Source organism: Nannobrachium achirus (genome assembly GCF_963921795.1).
Source record: "Nannobrachium achirus genome assembly, chromosome: 17".
NCBI classification, from domain to species: Eukaryota; Metazoa; Chordata; class Actinopteri; order Myctophiformes; family Myctophidae; genus Nannobrachium; species Nannobrachium achirus.
The window spans coordinates 22646488-22658020 of NC_137824.1; the positions used below are offsets into that span (position 1 = coordinate 22646488).

The window sequence follows — 11533 nt, forward strand, 5'->3', positions numbered from 1 at the left end:
GCCAAGCTGTCAGCGCGGCGCTTCCGTATAGTCTCCGGAGCCAAGAAGCAGTACTTAGAAGTGAACTTGGAGAATGGCATTTTATTCGTCAATGAAAAGATAGACCGAGAGGACCTGTGCGAGCGCAGCCCGGGCTGCTTTTTACATTTACAAGTGGTTATTGAAAACCCACTAGAACTGTACAGAGTGGAGGTGGAGATTTTAGACGTGAACGACAACTCCCCCAGCTTCCCGTGGAGCGAGTTTAATCTCGACATCACCGAGTCCGCCGCTCCCGGCTCCCGTTTCCCGTTGGAGAGCGCGCAGGACCAAGACGTGGGCACCAACTCTCTCCGCACCTACCAGCTGAGCGCCAACGAGCACTTTGTGCTCAACATTCAGACGCGCAACGACGGGAGCAAGTTCGCCGAGCTCGTGCTGGACACGCCGCTGGACCGGGAGCAGCAGAAGACGCACGAGATGGTTCTGACGGCCGTCGACGGGGGCTCTCCGGAGCGCTCGGGGACGGCGCTGATCACCATCACGGTGCTGGACGCGAACGACAACGTGCCCGTGTTCGACAGGTCCGTTTACCGCGCGAGTCTGGTGGAGAACGCGCCGAGGGGGACGTTGGTGCTGAAGCTGAACGCCACCGATCTGGACGAGGGCTCCAACGGGGAGGTGACTTATGCGTTCAGCGGGCACGCTCCGCTCAAGGTGCGCGAGCTGTTCAGCGTGGACCCGTACACGGGCGAGATCCGGGTGAAGGGGGTTGTGGACTATGAGAAAGCCAGTGTGTATGAGCTCTACGTGCAGGCTAAAGACAGGGGTCCCTCGGCCGTGGCGGTGCACAGTAAAGTGCTGGTGGATATTCTGGACCTAAACGACAACGCGCCCGAAGTTATCCTCACTTCGGTGTCCACTCCCGTGCAGGAGGACGCTCCACCAGGGACTGTGATTGCCGTCATCAGTGTCATGGACAGGGACTCGGGAGAGAACGGGAACGTGGACTGCCAAATACCCAACAATGTGCCCTTTCAGCTCCACTCCTCATTTAAGAACTATTACACTCTGGTGACCAGCGAAATATTGGACAGAGAAGCGGTGTCAGACTATAACATTACCCTCACGGCCCGCGACTTGGGCTCCCCGTCGCTCTCCACGAGGAAAACTATCCTGGTCCAAGTGTCCGACATTAATGACAACCCCCCGCGGTTCACGCAGCCTTCATACACGGTCTATGTGACCGAGAATAACGCCCCGGGCGCTTCAATTTGCTCGGTAACTGCGTTCGACCCCGATTCCAATCAGAACGCCTATCTGTCCTATTCTATACTGGACGGTCAGATCCAGGGCATGCCCGTGTCCACATACGTCTCCATCAACTCGGACAACGGCAACATCTATGCCCTTCGCTCCTTCGACTATGAGCAGCTCAGAAACTTTCAGATCCTGGTGCAGGCGCAGGACGCCGGCTTCCCCCCTCTCAGCAACAACGTGACCGTAAACGTTTTTGTCTTGGACCAGAACGACAACGCGCCGATTATCGTGTCGCCTCTCCCCAAGAACGGCACCGTGGCCACAGAAGTGGTCCCGCGGTCGGTCGACGCCGGTTACCTCGTCGCCAAAATCACGGCGTTAGATGCGGACGCGGGCCAGAACTCCCGCCTGTCGTACCAGGTCATACAAGCAACAGACCCCGGGCTGTTCAGCGTGGCTCTGTACACGGGGGAAATTAGAACTATTCGCCGTTTAGTGGAAAAAGACGCAACAAGGCAGAGACTTGTCATATTAGTGAAGGACAACGGACAGCCTCCACTCTCCGCCACCGTCTCCATCCTCCTCTCCGTGGTAGACAGCGTGCCTGAGTTGCTGTCAGATTTCGGAGACCTCACGCTCAGCCCCCAGCAGCCCTCAAACCTCGCTCTGTACCTGATTGTCTCACTCAGCACTATATCGCTCATATTCCTGGTGGCTATTATCGTGTTGGCCGCTGTCAAGTGCTACAAGGACAGGGAGACCGTGAGCGGCTATAACCTCCCCCCGTTCGCCTGCTGTTGCTGCGGGGGCTTCCAGCCCGAGCCGCCCCCAGAGGTGTTCAAGAAGTCCAACCTCAACCTGCAGATTTCAACTGGGGCCAAAGTGCCCACGAACTGCATGGAAGTGAACACCAACAGCAGCCTCTCCCAGTCGTACTGTTACAAAGTGTGCCTGACCCCCGAATCAGCCAAAAGTGACTTCATGTTCCTGAAGCCTTGCAGCCCGAGCAGCACCCCGAGGAACAACGAGGCGAAGGGCGCAGACAACTCGTGGAACGCGCAAAGCCGAAGCGCGTCTGTGAATAACGGAGCCACGACTCCGAGTGAGGTACCGTATGAAATCAGCCCTTCTCTGTGCTCATATCAAGTGAATGTGTATCATTTATTTTGATGTTTAGAACTCACACATTAGCCACTAGCTGTGAAGCCTATTCTGTTGATTTGATCTCTGATATAATATAAGCATTTAACGCGCGTCTCCTCATGAAGGTCAAATTAAACAACGCGGATATAAACTGAAATAATGAAGAAAGATGTAGGCTGCAATTGTCTCAGTCTCCATTTTCTCTTAATAAGAAGTGCACGTTTCGTCTGATTCATATTTGTGATAATTATTTACCCCAGTTGTAATTGTTGATATTATGACCATGGTAGAGGTGCATAAAATAACAAGTCATGTTAATCAAGGCAGTGCGTGCATGTTGTGCGATACTGTGCTCCGCGTATATCGTATCTGAACATATACAATATAAGAGAGATCATTTTCACCATAAAGTCAGATTTAAGATGAAATATTAAAATATCAAGATCAAAAATAACGATCCTCGTCCTTGAATAGCCTATTCTTAGCTCTGACAAACATGTCAATCATTTGCAAAGATTTTGAGATCACTTGTAAGTCCATCATTGCCGTTACTTTGTGAGAGGCGGAGACTCTGTCATTCAGTGACATTGCTTTGTGTTCACATCGGCAAACGCAAGGAGAGGGCAGGCAGGAGGCAGCTGTCTGAGTTTAAACCGACGGCCAGCGACGTGAGCTCATTCAACCTGACTTAGATCAGAAAGTCAAGGTTGCACTAAATCTAGACAAGGTGATGGCAGTCCTTTGATTTCCACCTACCAGGCGACCAGTCGGGCTCCAGACAATAGAGCACCTCGTCTTGTTTTCAAACTAACGACATAGGACAGATACCCTCACTAACCATGCCTCAAGGGCACAGACGCGGGCTGAGCCATTATACTGTGCACAATGTGTGCGCATACGCAAGGGGGTCATGTCCATTATGGATGAAAAATGGCAAAAGGCCTGTTTTAGGGAGACAGGGGGAGGACATAGAGGAGGAGGGGTGAGGGTAAGGGCCCGGCTGGAACGTGGCGCGCCTGTAGATCGACTCTCTAACCTTCTCCCCAGTGAGCGCGAGTAGAGGGAGACTTGGGTTCCTATGGCGAGGAGGAGGATGGGGAGGAGGAGAAGGATTAAGGAAGGAAGGAAGGAAGGAAGGAAGGAAGGAAGGAAGGAAGGCATGGAGAAAAGGAGGCCGGGGAGGCATATACAGTAATATTATTGACACAGCTGTTTTTTTAACTCCACTTTATGCCCACATACCGTGAATTTACGCATATGATATTCCTCATGTGTAAGTTGTAACCACAGAATAGTGTTCATTCCATATACAGGCAGGCAGTCCGTATATGCTATAGTAACTGAGACCCAATCCACCAGGCAAGACTGAGAAATGTCAGTCAGTTCGGTCACTGGCATATCCAGTGAGATTTCGAGGTCATGGTGATTGTTTCTGCCTGCGGCCATGTCCCTCCAGCAGGATGGTGTCCTTCTAGACGTTAATTGGCTCCCTTAAATCACACAGTGTTTTTTCTCCACCCTCCAGTGTCCTCTCATGAGTCACATTATGCGTGCACATCAGGTCGTCAATGACACATTAGTCTCAAAGACAAACCAGAGAGGAAAAACTGCCTGGCCATTAAACAAAACAAGTTTGCAGACCCCATAAAAGGCTAATAATAAACTGAAGGTGAAAGGAGAGATTCAGTTCACGATCGAGCGCAGTGCGAGAGAAGCAGATACAGGCACGCGCGTGCGTGCGCGTTTACTCTGGTGCGAGTGTAGTGAGTCGAGAGACGGAATGCACTATGCACGGGCGAATGTGATGTTGTTTATAGAAAGGTGTAAACAAGTTGTCCTAGATTATGTGAAAAGCTGCAACGACCGCAAACTTTTCCAGGCCCTCGATGAGACTTTTAATTAAAAAGCGTGCTCGAGGAGCACGCAGGCCAATATTAATGTAAAAATGTTGCATAAAATCCACAAAACAATTACGTGTATAATTTTCTTAATTTCCTCCATGGCGCGCTTTCCTTTGAAGATTAAAATCGTGTTTCGTTTCATCCCGGTGGGGTTCTAATTGGTTTTTGTGTGTAGCTGGCTGGGAATGTAGTTTGAATACCGATTCTAATAATACGCTTACGTCGCATTCTCCTTGTTAACAAGTCTAAGTGAATTAATAGAGCGTGCAATCCATACTATGAGGCTCATACCCGGAATAAATATCACTCGGGAGGAGCACTCCTTCCCCCTCCCGCAACGCCACAGTGGATGAAAGCAAAATTAAGTGACAAGGCGAATCATTGCTCAAGGCATGGCGCACAGCGCACTACCTCCGCTCCTCCGATCCTTGATATGCATTCTGCTATAGATCCACAGGGTGGCAGCCACGTTCCATCTACAAAGCCCCAAGCGTCTACCTCTCCATGCAATAGATAGGCCTTTACTTAATATAGTTATTATCAGTGGTGGAAAAAGTACCCACATACTTAAGAAAAAGTATCAATACTGCAATGTAAAAATACTCTGTTACGTAAAATTCCGGAATTCTAAATGTATTTAAGCAAAAGTACAAAAGTATCGGAATTAAAATGTACTTAAAGTACCAGTATGCAGAATGTCCAATTTCAAGTTTTCTATAGAGGGTATGCACGTCCACTGGACCCGCCCCCCTAGTCTAGACTGAGTGGCAAAACATTGAGCAGCTTGGAGCGTTGGAGTTTGGAAGTACTAGTTGCAAATCACTCAACGGCCCTGCATACCACCTGTTTCTAAATTGCACATAATGCAGGAGGCAGCAGGATGTTGTGTTGTTGAAAACGAGTGCTTCCAAACTCTGATACTTGGAAAAATAATCCCCTGCACAGAATGTCTTGACAGAAAGTAGCTCATAACATGCTTATGGTGGATTTTTATGAAACAAAAACTTTGCAGATAGAAAGAGTATAATTCAAGCTTTCAGTACAGCCGCAATATTGGTGAGTTAACTTTGTTTAATACAATTAGAAAGGACTTGTCTGTTTAGATGTATGGGCTGTCAATGGCAGAAATTAGTTTTTTGCCACTCAGTAGGCGTTCCCACATAACTTCCAGCAACAGTGATGTCACGCGCATACCCTCTATTGTATGACTATCTGCTTACTATAGTAGAGTAGATAGGCATATATCTCCATACATAATGATAATTAACCAATAGTGTACTGTATAGGGAGAAAAAAAAAGAAGAATGTCTCAGAACTGACCTGGACAAGATCTCGTTGGGGAGAATTCTGATATTGTGCATGTGCTCCTGGATCCTGTTATACTGTACATATATACCATTTAAATAATGTTGAAACTAAGCATCAAAATCTGCTTCTCTTCCAGCTCAAACAGCCAAACACAGACTGGACTCTGACGAAAAATCAGAACTCATCTCTCAAAAGGTAAAACATACTGACCTTTGACATCGGTTCTCATAGCAAAGTTATGGTAGCACTTTACTAAAAGGCTGGATCTATATAATGCATTATAATCAAAGTGTTATGAAGCATTACGGCGATTATAATCCATTACATGTATTATAATGCATTATAGAGATCCGAACCTTAACTAAAGTGTCAAGTTATAATGTGCTGTTCCACTGAGTTTATAATGCATATAATGACCAGCACTTTAAATTTGTATTTAAATTATATTATTACAAGTTATAATACTTCATAAACCCTGTTATAGTTGTATAATTATAAACATTATATAACTAGTGTTGCCTTATAAATGTGGTTATAACACATCAAATACTTAAAGGAGTAGTTTACCCCTAAAATGACTTTTTTTCTATTGATTACTCACGCCATGGAGACTTCAATAATATTTTTTTGTATTTGTCGTATTCCTAAGACAATAATTTGATCATGGTAAATGTACCCCCATTGATTCCAGATGGGGACCCACATGTATTTGTACCGGTATGTAATCGATAGAAGAAAAGTAATTTTGGGGGTGAACTACTCCTTTAACATAACGTCTTAGGGTAATTCAATATTATGCTTTCTTTTCATTTGAGCATCATTTGCCATTTTATTCATTGCAGAAGTTCAGAGAGCTTTATAGCCTCACAGACACACAGTAAAGTCCTCAGTGTTAATTCATTCATTTATAACTCATCTCAGAGAGTGTAAAAATGCCATTCGGTTGCATGTGTAATTGTGTATACGTACACTCTCAGTCTTAGATTAAAATGTAGTATCGGGTTGCCTCAATTGATATGGGGGGCTTTTGTCTGTATCCTCTGCAGCTATAACTCTATCAACATGGATGGCACCCTGATGCGCAAGGCCATGCACGCAGACCCTGACAACTACGTTACCTCAATGGCCCCTGGACAGTACTGGACCTGGGGCACTCACATGAGAGGGGTGAAAGGTAAGGAGACCTGTACCATGCACGCATGCACACACACTGTATGCAGGGGTCATTGCCATGCTGGCTTGTTGTGGATGTTTTTGTCAAAATCCCATTTTTGCCACAGACATACAAAATGAGTAGTCAATAATATTACCAGAAACACACAAAGCGCAAGACTTGAATGACCATAACATGTCTTTAAGTCTGAGAGTGTACAAATGGAACCAAATTCTCTCTCAGGGTACTCTTTGAGAGTATACTGTACTGTACTGTACACTCTCAGAGTTACTGTATGGTGGTCCTTGCAAATAAAACATTTGAAAATATGCCTACTCCTAATATGCCATATGCCATAGTGTCGTAGTGAACAAGTGACACACATATTCTGAAGAAAATCTGGAAACTTGACATTCTGTAATTGGGTCTTATAATCAAAACAAGAACATTATAATGTGGTATGTAAAAAAAAAAAAAAAAAAACGTCCACAGACAAGGCCAAGTCTTTGCCGCACAGACACATTGTTGACCCCTGACTGTATGCGCACAAAATGTAACACAACTGGAACAGATGCAAACTTGTGTGAAATGTGACTGTTGCAATACGAGCTCACAGGGGAGAATGTGTTTCTCTTTCCCCCTCATTGACACCCAGCTCCTTCCACAGAATACAAAATGTCTCCTCCTCCTCCTCCGGCCCCGAGCGTTCCTCCTCGCTCCTGGACACCTCGCTGCACGCCTCCGCCCCAGCAGCAACAGCCAGCGCTCACGTCCCACCCGCACCCTCCGCCCGACTATCAGCACAACGTGTACATCCCGGGGACGCCTTCCGGCTTTTGCACCCTGAGGCCCGCCGTGCAGCGCAGCGAACTGGACGTCCACAATGCCTTCTCCACGTTTGGCAAGAAGAGACGTCTTCAGATGTCCCCCCAGGGAGAGGCTGCCATCATCAACAATGACCTGTACAATGATTAACTGACAGACCGCCTGAACGAGTGGATGGATGAATGAATCACTGACTCTTGATGAAGACAGAGACTATGAGTCAGAATGATGAAGAAATGACCAATCTATATGGTCTAAAACAAATCAAAAAGAGACAGGCCTACACTGTATAACTTTGGCGAGCAAATAAATGATGTATCAAAAGTTCAGAAATGAACGAATTAACCTCTTTCAACCTGGCGTCGACAATAGCAGATCTACAAGCTCACAACATGTTGCATGGCGAAGCGCCGTGATTTTGTAGATTGGCAATTTTGTCGTGGGACACCGCCATACTACGAAGTGTAAAACAGGGCTTATGGTTAACAATCGACCTCTGAAAAAATGCTGAGGGAGATGGACGGACAGCCATTGAGTTGACATGTCACTGTCTGCAATGTTCAGCATATGCATATTTGCTGATTATTATTAATTGTTGTTATTATTATTGTTATTATTATTTAGACAATCATGCTGGATCCGTTGTTGATACATTCAAAAGGTATTAAATGGTGGACAACAAACTTTGCACATCCATTATGAAATTATATTTTGTAATGTTTTAAAATGGTGTTGTTGTTTTTTTTCTTATTTCTTTTCGGTTTGTTCACTATAGCAGAACTTGTTAATATAAAGAAGTAGTGTGTATAATATGCAACCTGGTGCAGGTAAGAATCAAGAACAGAGGGAGATCTTCCCAATACACGTACTGTATACATTTCTGAAAATAAAGTATTTTTTCTCATATTCCTCACTTCTACCATGATGTCTGCCAGGCTACTTCGCAAGGTTTTTAACCCCTTCCACGAGTACAAACACACAAGCAACAACATTTGATGGCATGAGGACAGCCTTTGCATCAAATATTTATAGTATAACTTAACTCGGTCCATGTTTAATCAACTTGAGTCAATTATTTTGGGGTGAAAAAGTTGTACAGCTTATTTTACAGTGGCTGTGAGCCTTTTGCTTTGGTAAGCTGTTTTCGACGGCAAGGAATAAACAAAATATTGAAGAAAGAAAAAAAGAAAAAATGAAAATGCTAAGATATGCTAATTGGAGTGCTTGCATTTCCATTCGCCCGCAGAGAATAGTGGCGGTTCATTAACTGAACAAACAGAACCTCCTCTCTCGAAATATCACTTTAATTAAGAGCACGAACACGAATACAAGTGTCAGGGGAAGGGGATTTGGGGGGTGGTGGGCTCTGCTCTAAATGCCACACCTGGATGCGATTTACAAGGCCCTGTGGCCCCTCGCTCTGTGCCCTTTTACGTCTTAGTTATGTGCTTCAACACATGAGAGCTGGCCAGAATTGAGTGAGGTAATTAGGTTGCCTGCCACATGGCTCAGATTGAAAATAATTCAATTTATAAGAAAGCGGGTGCCAACGGAGGGAATGAAACCACTTCCCGTGAGTCGGTTAACCTTCTCCGTGCTGAGGTGATCCGTGGGGACGTGTGGAGGAAGGTGCCGTGGTATTTAGGTCAGGTTGACTCCCTTTTCAGATGAGTGAAAAATGGAGCTATCGCTCAAAATAGAGTATTCAACTAAAACCTCTGCTCCGTGAACAAGTATTATTATAGGCTAAGATTGGGAATAAGCTACATGAAATGGAACTGTGGCCATGACGTTCAATTACATACATTAGAGAAAGACGCAGATAAAAACAAAGAAAAAAAAAATCTCATTTCAGCCATATGTTGATGAATGTGAATGTGGTAAAATCCTGTGTTGTCCATTCATTGCATTGGACCCAACACAACACCCACGAGTTAAATGAACACTGATTTGGCTGTGTATGTGTTCACCAGGGACCTGAAGACCTGAAGTAAATCCTATGGTCATCCTGTGAGAACTGTCTGCCTTTTGTAAACTTTGACTTGTTTTTCTTTCAGTCACATTGGGAGCTGTCCACTCCTGTAGTGCTGAAACCAGACCACTTTCTCATTTCTGACATAAAGTAATTTTTTGCTTACCCACCAGAGGGCAGCTGTGACATTTTACTGCTTAATGGATACTCTCTCTCTCTCTCTCTCTCTCTCTCTCTCTCTCTCTCTCTCTCTCTCTCTCTCTCTCTCTCTCTCTCTCTCTTGTGGAAGGTTTTGCTGGCCACATTTTATTTCCTTCAGCACAGTTTTCTATATATTCTAGGATTTAGACTATGAGAGACCAACAAACACTTTAGAGCAGAGACTCATGATCAAAATAGATTGTCATGTTCCCTCAAGAAGACCTGGCTGTGACCCAATTTGGGTTTTGGGTCAATGGTTTGAAAGGTTCTGTTTTCGAATAACATAATAAACATCCTTTAACTTCTCATATACAGTATGTGTTAATGTGTATAATAGGCTATAATGATAGCCCAACCACTAATCACAATGCTATAAACAGTGTTTAAAGCTTTCAAGTTTATAGAGGGATTTAAACCATTAAATAAATCCATATAGATTCCATCCATCCATTCAGGTTTTTATCAATTTATATTTTAAGCCCTATACTTTGTTGTAGACTAAAGGGCACTTTGTTGAATTAGCCGATCTACAAGCTCTACAAGTGGTGATGCGATACATTTTGAACTTGTACATCTGCTATTCTTGCCATTTATGAACATTCTGGAAAAGAGAGAAAAGAAAATGTACAATTATACTATAATGACATGTCAAAAACAGAATGCATTACGTTGACATCTGTTAAATATCACAATAAAACCAGTAAGACTCCCTAATCGGGAGATAAGCGACCGTAGGTGGCTTATGTCCACAAATAGGGCTGAAATCTGTTTTTCCAAAATCTTCCTGATCCATGTTGATGACATGAGTGTAGACATGCTGTGTAGTGATATTCGTGATTTTAGGGCAAAAACTGTAGGAGCAGTGTCCAAAAAGGTGTTTTAAAAATCGGCCTGAAGGTGGCGCTAGAATAGGGCCATGTGAGAAATGAGGGGTGGGGTCTCCGCGTTGCCTTGGCGGACGAATAGGTACCGGCCCCGGCTCTCCCGGACGCTCCTAGCCCGAGTTACGGCATTTTATGGGCGCTGCAGTGGCAGGGGGTCCTCCACTGGGGGCGCCACCACTTTTGCATCCGTTCTGGAGCACCAGGAGTCGGTGGTCCCCGGGAATTCCCCGTGAGCAGTCCCGTTGGGGTGGTCATTTGGTCATTTTTGCACATTTGGTCATTTTTTACATCTGGGGGTCCCCCAGGGACCTGGGGGCAGCAAGAGCCGCTGATACAAACGACCTACGGCCTGGTCGCGACTTAGGCCACGACTTGGAGGTCGTAGGTCCCGGTTCTGGAGGTTTTGCGCGATCTCGGTCGTAATTCAGCGACCTGGGAAGTCCGCGATCGAAACTCTACGCTTGCTAAGGGAAGGGACGCGAGTTTAGAAACTCTACGCTTGCTAAGGGAAGGAGCGCCGCGATCGAAACTCTACGCTTGCTAAGGGAAGGGACGCGAGTTTAGAAACTCTACGCTTGCTAAGGGAAGGAGCGCTCGTTTTCAACAGCGTCGGCAGGTTAGCTACTCAGTGTCGGCAGGTTAGGGTTAGGGTTAGGGTTAGGGTTAGGGTTAGGGTTAGAGTTGGGGTTAGGGTTAAGGTTAGGGTTAGAGTTAGAGTTGGGGTTAGGGTTAAGGATAGGTTTTGGTGCACCTCGCGCGGTCCAAGTGACTACAATGGAGCGCTTCCTACCTCCGGTTCAGCCAATCACAAGCTTCAAAAGGTTGAATAGCGCTGCTGCTCTAGAATATTCTGCAAAAAGACGGCCCGGGGACGACCGAGGTGGCGCAACCACGGCCGGGGGTCGCG

General features: G+C 45.7%; 1 protein-coding gene across 1 annotated transcript in view; it reads left to right on the forward strand.

Annotated features, from left to right (window-relative positions):
• Positions 1 to 7719, forward strand: part of LOC308301482 (protocadherin-10-like) — a gene marked incomplete at both ends in the record, with an annotated part of 7896 nt that extends 177 nt beyond the window's left edge. The window contains 4 exons of the mRNA XM_080745477.1: positions 1 to 2346; positions 5728 to 5786; positions 6638 to 6765; positions 7412 to 7719. The exon at positions 1 to 2346 is cut by the window's left edge and continues 177 nt beyond it. Of these exons, the coding sequence (XP_080601603.1) occupies positions 1 to 2346; positions 5728 to 5786; positions 6638 to 6765; positions 7412 to 7719 (2841 nt within the window). The remainder of the gene's footprint in view (positions 2347 to 5727; positions 5787 to 6637; positions 6766 to 7411) is intronic.
• Between the last annotated feature and the right edge of the window lie 3814 nt (positions 7720 to 11533).